Source organism: Trichosurus vulpecula, chromosome 2 (genome assembly GCF_011100635.1).
Source record: "Trichosurus vulpecula isolate mTriVul1 chromosome 2, mTriVul1.pri, whole genome shotgun sequence".
Taxonomy (NCBI): Eukaryota; Metazoa; Chordata; class Mammalia; order Diprotodontia; family Phalangeridae; genus Trichosurus; species Trichosurus vulpecula.
Genome location: NC_050574.1, coordinates 319,730,244 through 319,753,644, shown reverse-complemented (window position 1 = coordinate 319,753,644; position 23,401 = coordinate 319,730,244). Strand labels below are relative to the sequence as shown.

Here is a 23,401-nt window from a genome sequence, read left to right as displayed (position 1 = left end):
AGGAGAGAGAATTGAAAAATTATTGAGCTACCTGAAAGCCATGATCAAAAAAAGAGCCTAGATATCATCTTTCAAGAAATTATCAAGGAGAACTGCCCTGAGATTCTAGAGCCAGAGGGTAAAATAGAAATTGAAAGAATCCACTGATCACCTCCTGAGGAAGATCCCAAAAAGAAAACTCCTAGAAAAGTTGTTGCCCAATTCAAGAGCTCCCAGATCAAGGAGAAAATACTGCAAGCAGCCAGAAAGAAACAATTTGAGTATGGTGGAAACACAACCAGAATAATACAAGATCTGGCAGCTTCTACATTAAGGGATCGAAGGGCTTGGAATATGATATTCTGGAGGTCAATGGAGCTAGGATTAAAACCAAGAATCACCTACCCAGCAAAACTGAGTATCCTGCTCCAAGGCAAAATATGGATTTTCAATAAAATAGAGGACTTTCAAACTTTCTCAGTGAAAAGGCCAGAGCTGAATATAAAATTTGACTCTCAAACACAGGAATCAAGAGAAGCATGAGAAGGTAAACAAGAAAGAGAAATCACAAGGACTTACTAAAGTTGAACTGTTTTGTTTACATTCCTACATGGAAAGATGATGTGTATGATTCAAAAACAGGTTTTAACACGTTGTGGAGAGAATATCCTCTGAAGAATTCCTGAGAGAGCTCAATGGTGAGACTATGTTTACCGAGTTGAAGAGAAAGTCTGCAATTGTAGTTAATGGTCAGAGGTGACTCTCTGGCTGCCATTTTTGTCATTGTGATTATGTTCCTGAAATATTTAAATACATCTATATATATATATATATTATAATATATATATATATATATTATTACTCTGCTGTCAAGTTGTATAGTTAGCAGCGTTGATGCTTATTGAAGCCTATGAGATTAGGGGTTCTGAGAAATAGGAGAAAAGGCTTATGGGAAAAAGGCTTTCTCTGATTTTAGAGGTGGGAGCTCAGACTTATATAATTAATGAGGGAGATTATACATTTCTATGAATTGTTGAGGAACTATCAGAACATAACCCTTGATAACCTTAGACCTGGATCACCAAAGGAATGAGTCAAGTAGAAGGCAGCAGAGTAGGGGGTTTGGTAGGGATTGTCAACCAGTGAAATGCTTACAACCACTAAAGTCACATAGGGAAATAATTACCCTCCCCACCCCCCACCGCACCGCCCGAAGCTCGCCATGAAAATAGATACAGCGTATATACAGAAATCACAACTCAAGAACCTTCTCTAAGAGGTCTTTCTTGAGTCTCCCCACCTGCTCTTACCAACTCATTACAGATCGTACGAATTACTTTGTATTGATTTTGTAAATATTTCTGCCTGTCATCTCATCCAATAGAAAATAAGCTCCTAGAGGTCAGTTATTTATAGGTTGTGTCTAACTAGACTGTATTGAGGGCAAGGATCTATGTCTCTACTCCCAACTCCCTGAATAAGCGCTGAAATGTTTATTGAATTGAAGTGTTCTTCGATGGATTTCTAGTTAAACTGGGGCCTTGTTAAATCATCCGTCTCCGGTCATAAGTGAAGTGATACAATAACATGTTCTTTCAAGTACTTCCAAGTAATAAACCCTTTTGAATAGATTCCAAAGAGAATTTGCCTTATGTGAGATTCTCTGCCTTACTGGATTGTATAATGAGTATGCAGCCAAGACTGTTGTACTTAGCCCATGGTGAACATGAAAGAGAAAACTACTCCAGGAACTACCTGCCACTGAAAGAAGAGACTAAAAACCTACTGAGTGCTCGATCTAGACCTGAGCATTTGTTGATGTTGCTTTAGCATATTTCCAAGAATGGTGCCAGGGACACAGGGACTTCTACAATGTAATCAGCTTTTATTTACATTGGTGACCTTAAGGTCTTTCATTTCACCATCCCTACTGCCAGCCCTTCCTTAAGAATCATTTTAACTTTTGTAAAGCCCACAGTTCTTTGGCCTTCAAGGAATGAATGAACCAAAAATCATTTATTAAGCTTTTATTATGGGCAAAGCACTGTGCTAAATGTTGGGGATGCAGATAGCAAAACAAACCCTTCTCTCAAAGAATTCAAATTCTGATGGGGGAGACAACATATATCCTTTTCAGCTACAAAGTGGAAACATCCCACGGGTGTGATGGTGAAACAGCTGTAAAGGCATCTTCTTTAATGTTATTTTCCCCGATAACATCACATACATTTCTTAGTTTGAACTGTTTGACAGTGAATACCCATGAATATACACATAGGAATACGCCAATCTAAACCTGTGCTCATACAGTCATGCTTATGGCCACCACTGTGCCCCGAAGTTGTTTCCTACTTTGCTGTCCTCAATCCACAGATAAGAAGCTAACCTCAAAACTGGTTGTGAATATTGCTAGAGGAGAGGAAAGGAGAACCAGCAATAAGAAGTTAACATTTATATAGTGTCCCCAAAGTCTTAATGTAGTTCAAGCTTATAAGCTGATAAGTAGGCTTACCGTGCCTCAAGTTTTGCAAAGTACTTTACAAATATCTCATGTGAACTTTCCAATAACCTTGTCAGGTGGGTGTTATTCCCATTTTACAAATGAGAAAACTGAGGCTGAGAGATGTTAAGTGACTCACCCACGGTCCTATAGCTATACATGAGTATCCAAGGCAGGATTCAAACTCAGGTTTAACTGACTCCAAGTTCACTGAGCACCATGATGCTCACTCATGAGTAGTGTGAACTAGGCCAATGTGTGCTGGATTAGGAAAGAAGGTATAAGAAGAAGCTGGATTTGATAAGATTTCTGCACTGCTAGAAAGGGAAGTGAGGAGCATGGATTGTAGGATGTTAGGATTTAAAGCTGGTAGCGATCAAAAATAATTCAATCCAACCCTGTCACTTTACATATACCAGGGACTCCACATCTTACCCTCCCTTGGCACAAGGGCAGCTGAGTCTGCCCTTCCCATCTCTTCTGGAGATCTTTGAAGAACAGGTTCCAGAGCAATTCAAATAATGCCACCCAGCTGTTTCCAGGAAAGATGGGGAATGGAAAACAAAGGCTGGGCAGAGGGTTGTATTTCCCTCAATTTGGAAACCAGTGCTGATGCATATGGGAGACACACTGTTCAGGGAGAGAGGAAAGAAGAGGCAAAAATCCTTATAAGCCAGCAGAGAGTTGAAAACAATAGTTGTAGTAGTAGTAGCTAGCATTTATGTGGCTCTTTAAGGTTTGCAAAATACTTTGGAAGTGTTATCTTATTTGAAAACAGATCCTTATTGGGCTGCTGTCCAAACACCTGTCCCTCCTAATGACTGGTCATGTTATTACTTAAACTCGTACACTTGATTCAACCAGCATTTTATTAAGTGACTACTATGTGTGTCGTCCTACGTAAGCACTGGGGATAGAAATAAGGACAAGAGACAGTCTCTGCCCTCAAGGAGTTACAATCTAATGAAAGAAGACAACATACCAAAGGAAGTTGAAAAGTGGTAGGAGTGGGGGGACGGTAATGGGGGAATACCCAGTGTGAGGACATGTGGAGCTGAAGCCAAGAAGCTGCTGATGGAGAATGGAGTAACTAGGAAGGTTGTGAATCCTCTGTAAAACAAGGCTTTGGAAGGCGTGTAGTGCTCCACCCTCCAGCCCTGCAGTCAGAGGAAACCAAGGGTGAGTAAAATGGGATAGAAATACTTGTGGTAGCTATTGAACAGGGTTGTCCTCAGGTGAATGAGATAATCAATATAAAATATTTTGCAAACTTTAAAGCATTAATAAATAACCAACAATTATTGTTACAGTCCCTTGAGAGACCTTTTTGAGACAGAATCAGTTGGACTTTTTGTAAGAAGTTTCAAAACAACAGAGGACAGGGAGAGGCCTGCAAGGAGTGACAAGCGCTTACTTGGAATAAGGGGATGCTATAGAAAGGAAAGAATTGGAGTAGTGATTAATGATTTCGTTTGGTGATACAGACAAAAGGGCCTCAGAGTGGTGCATCAATAAAGTAGCAGCTAGATGGCACAATGAACAGAGCTTTAGGTCTAGAGTCAGGAGAACCTGAGTTCAAATGCAGCCTCAGACAGTAGCTGGGTGACCCTGGACAAGTCACTTAACCTTGTTTGCCTCAGTTTCTTCATCTGTAAAATGAGTTGGAGAAGGAAATGGCAAACCACTCCAGTATTTTTGCCAAGAAAACCTCATGGACAGTAATGGTCCACGGCACCATGAAGAGTTGTACATGATTGAACAACAACATGGAGGCAGAAATCCCACTTTGCTTTCTCTACTCCTTTTCTGCAGTCCCATATTGAGTTCAGTACTATAAGACACAGGTCTCTGATGAAAAGATTGTCTATTGGGAAAAGAGGCCTTCTTTTGACTCTCTAGGGCCTTGGATGCAAGTTCTTTATGTGCCCATTAATTTGTAAATAAGACTTTTCTATTTTAAGCCTCATGAGTGTGAGTAGGATAATAACACCTGTGGTAGCTATCTCACAGGGATGTCCTGAGGTAAATGAGAAAAAGCAAGCTGGGATATAGCCTCAAGGAAGAGCTGAAACTTGATGTCCCCAGTTCATTTGCAAAGGGACAAAGAACCAAATGGGGCAGCGAGGTGGCATGGTGGATAGAGTGCTGGGCCTGGAATCAGGAAGACTCATCTTTCTGAATTCAAATCTGACCATAGACACTAGCTGTGTGACTCTGGGCAAGTCACTTAACCCTGTTGGCCAAAGTTTCCTCTCTGTAAAAACGAACTGTAGAAGGAAACAGCAAACCACTTCAGTATCTTTGCTAAGAACACCCCAAATGGGGTCATGAAGAGTCGGATATGACTGAAAATGACTGAACAACAAAAAAGAACCAAAGAAGTGAGAAATCCCTAAAATGTACCTAGGCCTTTCACACGAGGGTTATGAACAGAAAAGGAAACAGACAGGGAAAGTGACTTGTCAATAGTTGCAGGACACTGCAGGGCTAGGAGTCAAATCCAGATCCTCTAACTTAAAACTTCGCTGCTCTTTTTACAACGCCACAATGCTGAGAGGAGGACAGGGTGGTATTGCTGAATGTGGTTGCAGGAGAGCAACCCCTGAAAGAGCGCCCATGATCAGGGTCTACATTCTCCTTTCACCTCAGTTTGAAAAACAATGGTTTAGTACGATGAGCAGATTTAGTAGATTTGATGAAAAAACGGTGAAATAATAATGCCTCCTGAATTTGTGAAAAAATATGGAGTCACCAGGCTATGCTTTTCTAAGTAATTTTTCTTTGCATGGTATGTATGCTCCCAGGATGAACTAGAAATTCCTCAGCAAGAATGAAAATATAAACTCATCCCAATGAAAGTCTCTTAACAAACCAGGAGTAGAACGAACACATGTTAATAGGCTCCCTTGTGGAAAGGGAAAGAACAGAAGCACCAGCAGTGGCTCAAATTATAAAACATTCCTGATCACATTTGGAAATAGGGCAGGAATTTTTGCTGGCTCTTTGGTACCCTGTGACGAGGGATTCAGCTCATTCAAGTTCTACTGGCACAGCAGCTTGTATCTCTGAATGGCCCATAACAACAACCTCAGGTACACTATCCATAACAATACAAAAAATACATAACAATACATTAGGACTTTCTGATGTCATTTTATTTTTTATTTGTGCCACCATGCAGACATGAAAGACTCAAAAGATACTGTTAAAATGAAATGAATTTACTGGTTTTTTTTTTAAGAAACCTGAGAAATAAGAGCATTGACATTTGTAGTCAGGAATATCACGTGTACTACTGGAACAGTATTAAAAATATTTATTATATTAAAATATGTAAAACATTTGTTTAGAAAATAGCTTAATTTTCACTTTTATTATACTGAACAGAAATGCATTGCCCTTAAATGGTTCTCTGTGGAATATCCAATACTGCTTGGGAAAGTGCTGAGCACACAGCCAAGGAGTCCACACTTGTCACTACTGAACTTCCTGTTATGATATTGCTCAATTAGAACTATTCTTTTCAAAACAAAGGCTTACTAAGTCCACTGTAAAGTAATTAGCATCCTGTCAAATATCTCCTATAAAGAAGAGGATATTGCGCTTAAAGACTTATTAAAGAATTCAATATGCACAATACTTATAATAGGAGTAGGGAACACTTTGCCATACTTAAAGAAACCCCAACTTATTATTTGTGCAAACCCTGAAAGCTCCTAATAACAGTGTAAGCCAAATTTCACATGTAGAATAAAGAAGCCTCCACAAACTTCTTAACCTTGTGGCCTTGAAAGGCTTTCTTTTTTTTTTTTTTCATGATCCATCAATTTGCGATGGAGTAACTTTTGTAACACACTTTTTCCTTCATAACTTAATAGTTTTTCCTATGGAAATGTTTCTTATATTTGCAGGAAATGTGTCCCAATAAAATTAATTGTGTTTCTTTTTTCTTTTTTGGTGGTAGGGGAGAGTTCTGGACAGAGATGGAGTGTTCAGAGAACCTGATAATGTATTGTGTGCTCAATCTACCACATTTCCTGCATCATCCCAATCCTTTAATTACGTCTATTTGCTCTCTTCCAGGTACAGGTGATGGTCCTTAATGTAGGAAAGGACTGAGTCTGGAAGCAGATACTTCACGCTCTGTCCTTGGTACAAGGCTTGTCTTACGTATGTGGCGCTCAAATCACTCTGTACCACATTCTTGACCAGGTGTATGTTATGCCGGTAGTGAGTTAAAATGGCTGATTCAGAGATGTATTGTTCATGGTCATGGCCGGCCCTGCTAACACATACTAAGCCAAACTTTTCAACTATTTCTTGGATGTGTTCATCTTTCCAGAGGCTGGGGGTTTGAAATGTCTTCAGGACATCCGCACCACAGAGCAGTTTTAACTCAGGAACAGCTGAAAAAACAAGGAGGTTCACAGTGAAGTTACAGAGGGATTGTTTTAAAGATGATATCACATTTATCTGGAAAATTTCATTTCATTTTTTTTCTTTGGAGTGTGGAAGGTACTCAAATGTTTTTGTGTTTATGCTTTTAAAAACAAAAATATAAACAGACCTAGAGCTTTGCTATACACATGTTTAGTTAGTTCCTCATTTAACACTTAGAAGTAATACGCAAGATAAGGGAGAGAATCTCTGATTATAGTTCTGTAGCTAAATTGAGTTCCATCCAACAAATGTTTATTAAGAGCCTACTAGGTGCAAGACACTATTCTATTTCTTAGGGATCTTGTTAAGCTTAAATTTTAAAGAAGGGACAAGAGGACAGAAAAGGATACAAAATAATTTTGAAAGTAAGATAAATATGAAGGAAAGGTCCCGGAAAACTGGTCTGAAAAATCTGAGGGAAGGAGGCAAAGTTAACATTTGCAATATAAGACATAGCTGTGGTCCAAAGTAGCACTGGCACTCTGTGCCACATCTTCCTATTAAAAGTCAAGGGTAATCTACATTTATAAGCTCAATCATATCACAAGAAACATCACGACAAAAATCTCTCTCAGCATCAATTACAGCTGATTTGTTTCAAACGTTATTCTACACAATGGAATTCAATAGAACCAAAGAATCTGGGCAATTCCTTGGAGTTTGTTGTGTTGATATTTATTTAGTATACACACTTTAATCACATGGTGTTTAGAAGTATGTTGGGGTAAGCTGTTATCTTATATAACTCAGTTTCCTCTTGCTTGTAATATTGTGAAGTACAAAAATAAATATGATAGAATAAATTTATCTTTTAAAATTCATTTTAAAAATGAATTTGTCTTTTCCTTCTTTCATAAAATAATTCCATCCTCAGAACATTACACGTCTCATTCCAATGTAATGACAGTCTACCAAAAGCAGGTTGCAGCTTCACAGATACTATTGCACATGCTGGGGGTGGGAGGTGGTGGGAAAGACCTAGTTCAAAAAATGGACATGCATTCTTAGTATTCTTTAAAGCCTCACAAAGTAATTCTGCTAATTTAGAATCTGTGGTAATTTGGACAGAGCTAAAGTAGGCGGCTACTTTTGTACCATCTGTGTTAGTGAAAAGTTCTGTTTAAGAGTGCAAAAACATTATGAGGGAGAAGTTTAACTTAGTTAATAGGAGGAACTATGAAAAAGCTTTAGCAGAATCATTTGTCTATTGTGAATGGATTAATTACCAATGATTCTTATCTTTCCATTAAGGCATGACCTCTACTTGGGCATTTGCTTAATTCCTACTATATGAACTCAACTTGAAAGTAATAAAATAATGTTAAAGTAGTCTATAATTCATACTTTTCAGTATTTCAGACTGGCCTCTCAGCAACTCAATAAACATGTGCTGATCAGAGTTATATTGGAAAGAGCCCTGGCTTGAGATTTGAGCCCCAGGACTGCTACTAACTAGCAAGCCACATCATGTCTCTGAGCTTCGGTATCCTCACTTATAAAATGATGGAATTAGATTACATAATGTCCAAACCCCCTTCAAAATCTGTGACTTACTGGTCCAAATTTACCAGGTTTTATTCTCTTGCCATAGTAAAAAGAGAGATGTCTGTTATAAACTCGGGGGGGTGATTGCATATTTGCACAAATTCTGATTGTGAGGTGACAGATATTGTCCTATTTACTAGTGTTTTCTGTATATTCCTTGGCAAGGGGCGAAGGTAGATAGATGGTTAGTTAACTGCCACTAGTGCTAGAAACCTGAAGTCCAAACATCAGGCTTCTTGATTGCCTGGAAGAGAATCTGAGACAGGAAAAATAGAACAATGTGCTACACCCACAGAGTCTTAGTAAAGGTTTAGACCAGAAAACTAAGTCTAGAACAGGCTAAATTTATTTTAATTACACTCCTAATAATCTTCACTTACTGTGTTAGGAAGACATCATGGTACATTGGAAAAACCACTGTCTCTGTAGAGGACTCGTGTTCAAGTACCATTTCGGATGCTTAGTAGTTGTGTGAACTTGGACAAGTCACTTAACTTATCTGAGCCTCAGTTTCCTCCTTGGCAAAGTGAGGGAGGTGGACTGGATGGCTGTTAAAATGTCTCCTAGCTCTAGCTCTATGATCCTGTAAATTTGTATATTTTCTTTTGCCTTATAAACAAACTGTAGAAAATGAATTCATAGTCAGAACTATGTGGTAGAAGGGAAAAGAGAAGCAGGAGCTAAGGCTAGGTAATCCAGAGATACTGGCAATAGTAGAGGCAGGCAGGGGGAGAAGCAATTAGAAATTAGAATATTTGAGTAAATTATAAATCCTTGGGTTCAGGCCTCTGAATCCAAAGAATCAAATTGTCTCAGGGACCCAGAAGGTCAGGGAGCTCAGGACCTTTAGTTCAATGATAAGGGAAGATGAGGAACGAAAGGTGACAATTCAAAAAAAATTTAATAAACATGTGACAAAGACAAGCTCCCAACACCAGCTCTAAGTGGAGAAGATAGTGTCCTGGACACCTAAATGTGGGACAGTGAGGCCTTTGGACCCAAGGCTAGATTGTAACATCCTTCATGAATGAATTAACAAAAAAATGCATTTATTAAGCACTTATTAAATTAGCAAAGCATTGTGCTAAACTTACTAGGAAAGCATTGTGCTAAACACTAGGAATACAAATAGACAAGCCAGCCAGTCCCTTCTTTCCAGCAACTCATATTTTAATGGGAGGAGACAACACATAGAAGAGGGCACAAGTCAAACGGAAAGGTTTCATCATCAGCAATAGTGAAGCACTTGATTGTGCATCTTCTTTCCAATGATAAAAACACATCTAATTCTGATGTTAGACAAGCAGATAGTGCTTTATAACTCCTTTACCTACATATATGCAAACTCTCTAGCTTTTACTCTTTTTCATATTAAACATATTTTCACATTAGTCATGTTGTAAAGAAAAATCAGAAAGAATTGGAGAAAGCACGAGAAACAAGAAACAAAAAAAAGAGAGAGAGAGAGCAAATACTAGGCTTCACTCTGCATTCAGACTCCATAGTTCTTTCTCTGGATATGGGTGGCATTTTCCATCATGAGTCTTTTGGAGTTGTCTTAGATCCTTGCATTGTTGAGAAGAACTAAGTCTATCAAAATTACTCATCACCTAATGTTGCTGTTACTGTGTACAATATTCTCCTGGTTCTACTCACTTTACTCAGCATCAGTTCATGTAAGTTTTCTGAGGTTTTTCTGAAATCCTCCTGCTCATCATTTCTTATGGAACAATAGTATTCCATTACATTCATATACCACAACTCATTTAGCCATTTCCCAACTGATGGGCATCCCCTCAATTTCTAATTCTTTGCCACCACAAAAATAGCTGCTATAAACATTTTCATGCAACTGGGTCCTTTTCCCATTTTTATGAACTCTTTGGGATACAGCCCTAGCAGTGGTATTGCTGGGTCAAGGGTATACACAGTTTTATACTGCTTTGGGCATAGGTCCAAACTGTCCTCCAGAATGGCTGGATCAGTTCACAACTCCACCAACAATGCATTAGTGTTCCAATTTTCCCACATCTTCTCCAATATTTATCATTTTCCTGTTTGGTCATGTTAGCCAATCTGATACGTGTGATGTGGGAGTTGTTTTGATTTGCATTTCTCTATTCAATAGTGATTAAGGGCATCTTTCAATATGACTATAAATAACTTTAATTTCTTCATCTGAAAACTGCATGTTCATATCCTTTGACCATTTATCAACTGGGGAATGACTTGTATTCTTATAAATTTGACTCAGTTCTCTATATATTTTAGAAATGAGGCCTTTATCAGAGACACTGGTTATAAAAATTGTTTCCTAGCTTTCTCCTTCCCTTCAAATCTTCAATTTAATGTAATCAAAATTATCCATTTTGTATTTCATAATTTTTTCTATCCCTTGTTTGGTCATAAATTCTTCCATTCTCCATAAATCTGACAGGTAAACTATTCCTTGCTCTCCTAATTTGCTTACATCTAAATCATGTATTCTTTTTGACTTTATCTTAGGATATGGTGTAAGATATTGGTCTATATCCTTGCCTTTAGACTCTAAAATATTCAGGTAATTTCTAGATGGATTAAGGGTTAGGTAGCAGAGTATTCAGACAATTCATGTGTAATTCTTTTGATACGTTTGACCCTGGAGAAGTGACTTAATCTCTTCTTGTATAATTCTTCCCTACCCACCAAAGAGAGGATACTTCCTTCTAATCTGAAGCTAATGTTTTGGGGACTGAGTTTTCAGCACCTTAGGCTTGGGTATTATTCGATTAAGTTAATGATGAAAATAAAGGAGAATGTATCCCAAACATATTGCCTGTAGGCTAAAAGTATGCCCAGTATCACATCAATGCTCCCGTTAGCAGTGACAGTCCTTCCTGTTCCACAATGGCAAACAGTACATTACAAAGGATTGCCTCTAGCGGCCAAGCCTGCTTCAGATTTCAACTCTGGGCAAAACCATCATCTATCCTAACAAAGGAATTCAAATATTTCCTATGAAATTCTCCAGACTGAGTAGCTTCTGCTTTCCAAGCTCAAAGAGAACAAATTGCTGGTATGGCAAAAAGACAACCAATATAACTTGTTCTAAAGGCAATAAAGTGAAACAAATATAATGTCCTCAGTGTTCTCTGGCAGCTCACTAAATAACAACAATGAGAGGCTGAATCCTCAATGGATAATGGTCCGAAAGCCCGTGGGCTTCTGCCTGGGCTACAATTCAAATGAGCACAAAAACCTTCAGTCTGTGCCAAAGAATCTGTAGCATTTTTTTCAGATGTTTTGTTTGGTGGCCCCAAATCAATATTGGTCACAGAAGTGAATTATAAACCTCAGTGGTATGATGCAGAGAAGGAGAAGGGGTTAGCCAAAGGAGCAACAACTACCAGCAGCCCACAGGATGTGGCTGGGTCCTTGAAAGTGCAAGGCTGAATTAGGAGAGGATTCCATTAGATGAAGTCAGGTAAGAGCAAAGGCATGAGGGGGAGGGAGGGAGGGGAGGGGAGGAGGAAGAGAGAGAGAGAGAGAGAGTGGGAGAGGGAGAGGGAGAGGGAGAGGGAGAGGGAGAGAGAGAGAGAGAGAGAGAGAGAGAGAGAGAGAGGATAATTTAAAAAGCGAAAAAGAAGTCATTCATGTAAGGTGACTCAGAGCCTTGGAACACAGCATATTCAATTTAAAATGAAACAAGATCAAGTGTTTCTTCCTATAAAAGGAAAGGAAATACCATTTAATACACAAAGCTAAATTCAGCAAAGCAACCAAAGAGGTGAACACTTGCTTTAGATAATCATTATAAGAATCAAGGGGGCGGGGGGGACGGGACAGTGAAGGAACTTAAGCTACCATCAATCTAGAAGCTTCACACGCTAAAATAGAACAGAGTTCAGAGATGAACAAGAATATGTAAGTGAGTCTAAGGAGGGCAGCAAATCACAGAAATGATGGGAGAAATACTTCTACTGGCAGCAGGAAAATGAAGCTGCAGAAAGTAATATGCTACATTCACAGGGAGGAGGGATTAGGCTGGTTGTGCATGGTCCCACAGGGCAGAAAGAGGATCAGTGGGTGGAAACTAAAAAGTGGTAGATTTCAGCTTAATATAAGGAAGAACTTCCTAACTATGAGAGTGGTGACAGAACAAGTCCACTGACTCTGGAAGTAGTGTGTTAGCTCTAACTGGAAGTGTTAGAGGCAGGATGACCACTGGACACGGACTGTCATAAAGGAGATTCATAGTTTCCAAGGCAGTGGAGTGAAGAGCAGAGGGTTTGGAGTCAGAAAACATGGCTCTAGATACCAGCTCTATAATTTACCATTCTGGTCCTCTTCGAGCATGAAGAACAACAACTAACCACCATTTACCTCTTGGGTGGTATAGGGCAAGTCCCTTCAGCTCACTGGGTCTAAAGTCCATCCTTTATAAACTAAAAAGGCTGGACCAGGAGATCAGTAAGGTCCCTTTTGGCCTTAAAGCCTATGGTCTTTAAAATGTATTTCAAACTCTGAGATTTCATGACAGCAGACTCATTGGTAGATGAAAAGAAAAATGTTGCTCTCATTATTACATCATTCCCCACAATAATCTCTCCCTTCTCTGAATTACCACAGCATTTTGTGTCTTTAATTGCACTTTCACATTCTACCTCATGTTAGAGTTATTTGTGAAGATGTTGTCTCTTTCCTATTCGACTGAAAGCTCTTTGAGTTCAGGGAACCTGACTTAGTCTTATTTGCATCCAGCTTAGAGCCTTGAACGGCATTTTGCATATGGTAGGGGCTTAAAAAGATATTTATTGAATGAAATGAACAACAGAATACCTCATGCATTTAGTTGGGTATAAAAATGCATACCTATTATATATATGCATGTATATACATGCAGCTTACTTCACAGAAGCCAAATTATGCTACGTTAACAGCTCCTATTTTTCACTTGATGAAAATTTCTTTTAGCTACATGAAATTAAAACAGCAAGAAAAAGGTCTTTATAGTTGTCTTGGTTATTTAGAGGCCTTAGAAGTTTTTTTTTTAGAAGATTTTCTAAAAGTGTTGCTATGAGGAGCAAATGATAATATGTATAAAATGCTTTGTAAATTTTAAAGCGCTCTATTATTATTCATTACTATTATTTTTAAAAACAATGTTGGAAAAGAATGCTCAAGACTCAATTTCTGTGACTGAAAAACAGCTATTCTGTGTAATATTTCTCATTACCTTGTACTTTTAGGATCAGAAGATTTTAGGTTTAGAGCTAGAAGTGATCTTATTGTTTAGAATTTAAAAAAAAAACATTTCAACAGTTCTCTTATTGTTTACAATTCAAAAATAAACTTTTCGACAAAGATCCAATCAATACCTTTTATTGTAGATAACAACTGAAAAGTGGAGTGGGCCAGACTACTTCCCTTTTTAAGAAAATCCAGTCTCCCGAAGGGGAGCAAAGACATAGTCAGAATAGCCACTTAGAGGTGTAAGCACCAAATGAGAAGAGTACCAGCTCGCTGAAAGCCATTTAGGCTCATGGATACTGAGCGGAATCTCTGGGGTTGCATGTGTGGGCTTGGGGCATACATGAGAAGCTCCCCCCACAAACAGCAACAGTTTTCACCTTCAAGAAGATCATATTCCACTGGGGACACCATGAAGACATATATGTATGCACAAAATAAATACAACGTAATTTTTTGAAAGAGGAGTGAGCAGCCAGGTGGAATCAAGAAAGTACTCATGGAAAAGATGGCTTTTGAGCTGATTTCTAGGGATTCTAAGTGGGGGCTGAAGTGAGGGTGTTATTCTAAGCGCAGGAGACAGCCTATGCACAAATATAGAAGTGTGAGATGTATTGTAATGCATGACAAAAATCAGGAAGGCCACTTTGGCTGTATCAAAGGTTATGTGAAGGGGAGTAATGCTTAGTAAACCTGCAAAGATACACTACAGCCAGTATGAAAGGGGATTTACAATGGATCTTATACATAGGATTAGAGGTCTAGGTCTAGAATTAAAAGGACCTCAGAGGCCATGTGGTCTAGTCCTCTTATTTTACAGATGAAGAAACTGAAGCTCAGGGAGATCTAAATGTCTTACCCAGGGTCACCCAGATAATGAGGGTCAGAGGTGGGATCTCTGTCCTCGTGGGAGGGCTGTCTTATCAGAACACCTCCCCGCCTGCACCATGTGAGACTTACGTCATGCTTTGTCAATACTGCAAAAACCCTGGGAATTAGCAGGAACAAGAAAAGCCCACATATTTCATACCATCATCATTCAAATTTGTGTTTAAAATTTCAAAATGTTTCAGCATCTGGTGAACCAATTTGATTTTATTTATTTTTGAAGCAACTTTATTTTAAAGAGCCAGTCCCTTTAATGCCCACTTTCACTGTTTAAAATCGCAGTAATATTTTATTTCCAATAAAGGATTTTCAGCCTAGGGATTTTTGAGGCGACCACCACCACCATCACCACCACCACCACCATCCCAGACTAATAACTAGGTGAGTATCTGTGCAGAAAGGACTCTAGTCCATTTTGCATCTACAAATGCTACTGTTTTCTTCGGGCTGACGACTCCAAACCACAACTAAAGGCCACCCTATTCCATCAGTATGAGAAGTTACAAGGGCACTGGGCTTGCCATCCGGAGAATTCAGGCTCTGACACTCACCAGCTATGTAACCATGAGCCTGGTACATCGTTTTTCTAAGCTTCAGTTACCCTATCTGTAAAATGGGGAGTGAAGGGGTAGGTTTGAATGTGATGATCTTTCAGATCTAATCGTGTGATCAACATGATAACCTTGTGGATGAGTAGGAAACTTTTTACACCTCTGACATGTGGAAACTGAGGTGACAGGGAATGATAAAATGATTTTCCTAAGGTCATGTGGCTGGCTGGTGTTAGTCCTAGGATTTAAACCCAGGGCTCTGCCATTCAAATCCACTGCATCACCTAGACTCTCAAACATTTTTTGCTTCTAATCTTTGTTTTACAGTATTTTCTTCATTTAAGAAAAAAGTGCTATTTACAATTATCACAAACCTGTATGTGCTGGAGTGGTGATATCCTCAGTAGGTATTTCAGAGCCTGCCCTGGAGCTTGTGGCCTCTTTCCTCCTGGGTAAGGATCTGAGCAATTCACTGTGGTGTCTATATTTTTAATAAAAAAGAAAAAAAATTCTGTATGAGCTAATTATCACAGATACACAAAGGGATGACTTTGTATTTTCAGATTTTAAACCACCATTTGACTTTATTTATTTCAGCTCTGAATGAAGCGATTCATGAATACATTATATTCACCATCTATTGTAAGTTCTGTAAGAAATAAATTAAAATGATACAGAATGTTCTAAGTCTTCCCATTTAAAAATATTTGTTGAATATTCTTTATTTCTCTAAGAGCACACACCCATCACAAAGAGTTCTCAAAAAGGATACGGATTGCCAAAGAAAATGCAGACATTCCTGAATTTAAGAAAAATCAAATACAGGCAACCTCCAATTGAAGAATGGGTTGTATTTTTAAAAAATCATTTGTTAGTTTGTTTCTTGGAATTCTGAAGGCATCTCCCCCCTATTATATAGGGAGCTAGATTCCCAGGCTAGCAGTTCACCAAAAAAACATATTTAGACCAAAATGTACCTGAACTACAGTACTAGGCATATGCCAGAACTTGAATCACCACACATAACAATGTGTCCATGAGAAAATGTGTTCAGAATCTCTGCCTGGGATGTCAGAAATACAGTATTCATACCCTGGCCCCATTACAACACTGAGAGCAGGAATGAGGGTTCCCTTATCCTCATGTACTGCAAGAAACTTGAAGGAAAGACAGCTCAGTGCTATTGGTAATGGCAGGTGCCCTCGGCCAAGGGCTCCAAAGGGATGGAGACTGGGAGAAAGAGGTGAGAGATCTGTGGGATGTGGGAGGGGTGAGGAGTCAGTCAGATTGTTAGAGCTTATGAGGTTCTGCTTTATGAGGAGTGGGATTAGGCTGGGGATGAGAGAGGGGTGTTTGGAGTGGGAATGGGGTTAGTGAGGAATAAGAGTTGGGGGTATTCCTATTCCAAGGTATCAGTTAAACATATTTGTATCCCTAGCACCAAACACAGTGCCTAACATACAGGAGGTGTTTAATACATGCTTATTAATCGATTGATGATTCCAGACTCCCCGGTGGGTGACATAGGCGACAGTAGTGTCTTTTTTCTTATATACTTCTCACAGAAAGCCATGCTCATTTTTTCTATCCTAAATGATGCTTCTTTTAAGGTTTATTTCATGATTTAAAACCTCTAGGTAGCCTTCCCTGATTAACTTTCCATCTACTTACCTCTACTAGCACTTAAGATATTCTTTTGTCATTTAGTTGTTTCAATCAAACTAATTTTCTAAAATGTTACATGCCAGCAGGATACTGGAAGAAAAAAAAACAGATAAACAACTGGACTTTAAGTCAGGAGACCTGTTCCAAAGTCTGACTCTAACACCCACCATGCGGTGAATTTCTTCCCCTTTTTGAGCTTCAGTTTACAAAGCTAGAAAATGGGTAACACTTTAACTCCCTTTCTCACAAGGGTGCTGTAAAGAAAGTCTTAATCAGCTACAATAATGAGAAGAAAAATTATGGACTGGAAAAATTGTATCTGATATCTCTTTTAAAATCTTGGCACCCAAAATCCATTGGGAATTGACACAAATGTATGAGACTAAGATTCTTTTCCCAATAAGTAAGTAATCAAAGGATATGAAGAAACAATTTTCAAAGAAAAAACTCAAACTATCAATAATCATATAGAGAAATGCGAATTAAAGCTACATTTCAATATCATTAGATCCATCATTTTGGCAATGATCAACGGTAGTGCTTTTGCAAACTGTGAAGTAAAATTTTTATCTTGTAGGCTCACAAGGAGGCTCACCTTAAATGACAAAAAGTGGCTAATTTTCTTAGGTAGTTACCAGGGAAATTTGGATTAAAAAAATCATGAAACCTGGGTTCAAGCCATATGGTTTGATAACACTGGGTAGAAACAGCTAAAAATGTAGCAGACTTAATCATAGTCCATTTTTGCCTACTGCATGAAAGTCACTTCAATTCCTGTGGTCAATTTTCAACAGAGAGAAGGCTATTTCACTCCCATTATTCTTTAGCATAAATGGGTATAGCATTTTATTTGTACCTATTTCATATTATATATTATTTACATCTATTGACATAATCATGTTTTACATACATACATGTATTATATATATATACATACACACACACACACACACGTATACACATATACATACATAAAATTATGGTAAATGCTTTCCTAATGATGAACCATTCTTGCACATAAGGCAGACAAATTCATTTTGGTCTAATTTTTTGGAGGGGTAGATAAACTGCTATAGCTTTTTTTTGCTAATGTTTTGCATAAAATTCATATCAATATTAGGGATGTTTTTGGTTATTTGGCTAGGTTTTTATCAATTTTCTTTATAAACTCAGTTTTGATGAAATATGCTTGGGTATAGAAGTTTATAGCAATCTTCCTTACTTCCTTTCTAGTCATCATCAATTCCCTTGTTTTGTTTTTTATTTTGGCAATTTGGTCTCATATTCCATTTAAAAATTCTAATGGCTAATTAATGTTTTTCATATTTTATTATTTAATATTTTAGTTTTCAACATCGATTTCCACAAGATTTTGAGTTAGAAAATTTCTCCCCATTTCTACCCTCCCCCCACTCCAAGATGGCATATATTCTGATTGCCCCATTCCCCAGTCAGCCCTCCCTTCTGTCACCCCACTCCCCCCACTACTTTCCAGTGGGGTAAGATGCCCAATTGAGTGTGTATGTTATTCCCTCCTCAAGTCAAATCTGATGAGAGCAAGATTCACTCATTCTCCCTCACCTGCCCCTTCTTCCCTTCCAACAGAACTGCTTTTTCTTGCTGCTTTTATGTGAGATAATTTACCCCATTCTATCTCTCCCTTTCTCCCTCTCTCAATATATTCGTCTCTCACCCCTTAATTTTATTTTTTAGATATCATCCTTTCATATTCAACTCACCCTGTGCCATCTATCTATCTATCTATCTATCTATCTATCTATCTATCTATCTATCTATCTATCTATCTATCTATCCATCTATCCATAGATATGTATGTATATGTATTCCCTTCAACTATGCTAATACCGAGAAAGGTCTCAAGAATTATACACATCATCTTTCCATGTAGGAATGTAAATGAAACAGTTCAACTTTAGTAAGTCTGTTATGATTTCTATTTCTTGTTTATCTTTTCATGCTTCTATTGATTCTTGTATTTGAAAATCAAATTTTCTATTCAGCTCTGGTATTTTCATTGAGAAAGCTTGAAAGTCCTCTATTTTATTGAAAGTCTATATTTTGCCTTGGAGCATGATACTGAGTTTTGCTGGGTATGATTCTTGGTTTTAATCCTAGCTCCACTGACCTCTGGAATATCATATTCCAAGCCCTTCGATCCCTTAATGTAGAAGCCGCTAGATCTTGTATTATACTGATTGTGTTTCCACAATACTCAAATTGTTCCTTTCTGGCTGCTTGCAGTATTTTCTCTTTGACCTGGGAACTCTGGAATTTGGCAACAATATTCCTAGAAGTTTTCTTTTTGGGATCTTTTTCAAGAGGCGATGGGTGGATTCTTTCAATTTTTATTTTACCCTCTGGTTCTAGAATATCAGGGCAGTTTCCCTTGATAATTTCTTGAAAGATGATGTCTAGGTTCTTTTTTTGATCATGGCTTTCAGGTAGTCCAATAATTTTTAAATTATCTCTCCTGGATCTATTCTCCAGGTCAGTGGTTTTTCCAACAAGATATTTTACACTGTCTTCATTTTTTCATTCCTTTGGTTCTTTTTATAATATCTTGATTTTTCATAAAGTCACTAGTTTCCACTTTTTAAGGTGGTATTTTCTTCAGTGGTCTTTTGGACCTCCTTTTCCACTTGGCTAATTCTGCCTTTCAAGGCCTTCTTCTCCTCTTTGGCTTTTTGGAGCTCTTTTGACTTTTGGGTTAGTCTATTTTTTTAAGGTGTTATTTTCTTCAGTATTTTTTTTGGGTCTCCTTTAGCAAATCATTGACTTGTTTTTCATGGTTTTATTGCATCACTATCATTTCTATTCCCAATTTTTCCTCTACTTTTCTTACTTTTCCAAATGCTTTTTGAGCTCTTCCATGGCCTGAGCCCAATTCATATTTTTCTTGGAGGCTTCTGATGTAGGCTCTATGACTTTGTTGACTTCTTCTGGCTGTATGTTTTGATCTTCTTTGTCATCAAAAGAAGATTTTAGAGTCTGAGTCTGAGTCCTTTTGTGCTGCCTGGACATGTTCCCAGCCAACTACTTGACCTTTGAGCTGTTCGTCAGGGTATTACTGCTTGTAGAGAGTACTCTGTCCCAAGCTTTAGGGGCTGTGCTGCTCTTTTCAGAGCTACTTCTACTCCAGTCACTGCAAGCTCTGGCACAGCAGCGTTCCTTCTCCCCCAAGAACTGCCAACCAGGACTGTGACTCAGATCCAAGCAGGGCACAGCAAGAGCATCTGCCTCTGTGCCCGCGAAGCACTCCTTGCACTCCCGCCCTGATCCGCTGCTTGATTCCTCCCACTGTATGAGCCAGGGCCTCGGGAAGCAGCTGATGCTGGAGCTCTGGAAGCAGTTGCAGGAGCTTCCGGCTGTCCTGCCGCCGCCACAGCATCATCACCTCCGCCACCCCCAGGGCTGGGGCCGGACTGCTCTCACCCCAATCAAGCAGTTTCCCCACTAACCTGCTCTGTGGTCTTTGGCATTTGTGGGTTGAGAAGTCTGGTAACTGCCACAGTGATTCATGGCCCTAAGGCCTGCTCCACCCAACTCCTAGTCTGGTTGGTCCTTGCATGGCCCACCCTTCTCAGCAACCACCCAGGCTGTCCTGGGCTGGAGACCTGCTTCTCTCTGCTATTTCATGGGTTCCGCAGCTCCAGAATTTGTTCAGAGCCATTTTCCACAGGTGTTTGGAGGGATTTGGGGGAGAGCTTAAACAAGTCCCTGCTTTCCAGCTACCATCTTGGCTCTGCCCTCTATTGATTTTTTTAGTTTAAAAATTCTTTTTTGATTTTTATCAGTTCACTAATCTTTTTTGTTTCTGCTTCTTTTTTGCTTGTTCTTTTTGGGGGGTTAATTTATTGATTTTACATGTTTAAAAATTGCATGCTGGATTAATAATTCATTTCTTTTTCTATTTTTAATGTAACTTATATATATATATATACATATACATATGCATATATATGTATATGTATATATATATATTTCTTCCAAGGATTGCTTTAGCTGCATTCCATATTTTTGGTAAGTTGCTTCACTCTTATAATAATTTTCTTTAATTTCAGCTGCTTCTATGACATTAACTCACTCACTAATCTAGGTATTGTTACTCTATGCCATCTTGCCATTTTCTCTGCTGCTGCCCCACATCTCCCCCCTAGGAACTGCATTTCTCAGACCAGACTTTTTGAAATCACATCTCCAGTTGAAGGGGACATTAGTCCACTCAGCTTCTGAATTCTTGTCCTGGGGCAGAGTTTTCCTGACTGGTGAGCAAGTACAAATTGAACCAGCCCACTGATACAGTGCCCTCCCCCCACCCCCCCACTCAAGCTATGCTTCACATCACATTGGGCCATTTACCTAGGACATCCTGTTATTTGCCCTGACGCTACTTTCCTTTCCACAAAGCCTCCCTTTTCTACCTCCTATTCCAGGCACAGCAATCAAATCAATACTATCTTTCTTTTTTGGTCCAGAAAAGGCATTTCAGTTGGCTGCTCTAGGATTGAACTTATCGTCCTTGTGACTTTCCAGGCCACAACTTCCTTCCTTGGTCACCACTTCCCTTTATGTGTTATCTCTCCATCTTAGAAAGGAAGCTCCTCGAGGGCAGGAATGGTCTCACTATTTCTAGCATTTAGCATATTTCCTGCATATAGTTAGGGTTTAATAACTTTTTTCCTAATCATTTATTCATTTCATTCTTTAGCTTTGTTCATGTGTCTTTTGTTGATTACTGTCTTTGTGGCTTTATGGTTTCTGAAGGATATTTAATATTTCTTCATTTTATATTTCTTGTTATATTCAAGTGAAAGAGGGGAGCTGGCCTTATATACAGTCACACCGCTTCAGAAGAGGCGATACAAGGATACTCTCAAGATCTCTCTGAAGAACTCTGGAATTGATTTTGAGACATGGGAGACACAGGCACAGGACTGCCCAGTGTGGCTTGCCTGCATCAAAGAAGGCATGCTGTGCTCTATAAGTGGAGCAGAACTGCAGCAGATCAAAAGAAACATGAGGTGCACAAATTTAGAGACATCTCTATTCCAAGTGTTCATAAGAACTATTTGTGCCCGACCTGTGGTAGAGCCTTCTGAGCACATATTGGTCTGATCAGACACAGTCGGACACACTGTACCTTGACCTCAACACAGTGATGTCATTTTGGTCCTCTTCTAGAATGAAGGACAACGACCATTGCTGTATATGACTCATTCTTACAAAACAATCTATATATATTGATGTTATACACAAATTGATCTCCTGTATAATTTTTAGTAAAAGTTTTTTTTAAGATCATTGGATAGCTTTTCTTAAAAATATAATAAAGTTCAATTCATGCCTTCTATACATGTGCTACAAGAGGTGTAGAAGTAGTGTAACTATGTTGGCTGCAAAATGTACATAAAAAGTTTTATAAAGCATACATTTCTCCTTAGTGACTGGAGCCCTCCTCCTCCTAGTAAAATGAAAATGAAATCTGGATTAATAAGGAATCTATGAATTATCCTCATTCATCAATTGTTCTCTTCCCCAGAGCCTCAGTGGTTCACGGCAGGTGAAATTCACAACCTTCAATTTGCAATCCCATTCAGCAGAGTTTTGTTGCCATCATGACTTGGCAGATGAATACCACAATCTTCTCTGGCAACAAGGTACCAAACACTTTCAAGTTTTACAGGCATGAGTTTGTGCTTCATTGGCAACTCTCCCTTAAAGTCTCCCAAATGCAAGTCAATAACTCATTACAGTAATATGCAGAGCCTGCATACTGAAACTGCATGGATCATTTAAATAGCTAAATTATCTATGCTGTGCACTAATCCCAACTTTTAAAAATCCAATTAAGTGCCTTCTGAATAAATATTTCTAGATTTATAGTCTGTTTTTTTCTAATTTAAATAAAAACCTGAATTTGGAGGCTCCAAGATTTAGACAATGAGAATATGGGGCTAAAAATCCAAATCCAAATTGTAAAACAGAAGCATGGAATGATCATTTTGTAGACAAGGAAATGGAAAGCTGTAGGAAAAAAGACTTGCCCATAGTAATAAGAATACTTAGTAGCAGACCTATGATGTGAAAGTAAGTCCTTTGGATCCAAATGATCAGTTAAGCAAAAAAGTACTTCTCAAACTCTCATGATGTGCCAGGCACCGCGGTAACATTGTATATACAAAAAAAGGCTAAAACAGTCTCTGAACTTCAAGAGCTCACATTCTAACACTGGAGACAACATGCACGTAACTAGGCATGTAAAGGATACATACACAGTAGATAGAAGGCAATGTGATAATGGAAGGCACTAAGAGTTGGGAGAAACAGGAAAGACCTCCTACAGAAAGTGGGATTTGAACTGGGCCTGAAGGAAGTCAGAAAGTGGCAGAGGTGAGCAGGGGAGCTCTTCAGACACCCAGTAGAAAGGCTGATTAAAGAGGTGAATGGTCCTGTGTGAGGGTCAGCCATTAGGTCAGCATAGATAGATCAAAGAGTATGTGGAGGGGAGGGAAACAGAAGAAGACTGGAAAGGTAGGAAGGAGCCAGGTTATGAAGAATTTTAAATGACAGTCACTTTGGAAAT

General features: G+C 38.7%; 1 protein-coding gene across 2 annotated transcripts in view; it reads right to left on the bottom strand.

The window, feature by feature from the left end:
* Positions 1 to 5,612: 5,612 nt before the first annotated feature.
* The window catches only part of NMNAT3 (nicotinamide nucleotide adenylyltransferase 3), a 144,359-nt gene continuing 126,570 nt past the window's right edge, over positions 5,613 to 23,401 (bottom strand). For both annotated transcript variants that reach the window (XM_036747893.1, XM_036747892.1), the window contains 2 exons: positions 15,507 to 15,613; positions 5,613 to 6,885 (listed from right to left, as the gene is read on the bottom strand). In XM_036747893.1, coding sequence (XP_036603788.1) covers positions 6,545 to 6,885; positions 15,507 to 15,613 — 448 coding nt within the window. In that variant the 3' untranslated portion in view covers positions 5,613 to 6,544. The remainder of the gene's footprint in view (positions 6,886 to 15,506; positions 15,614 to 23,401) is intronic.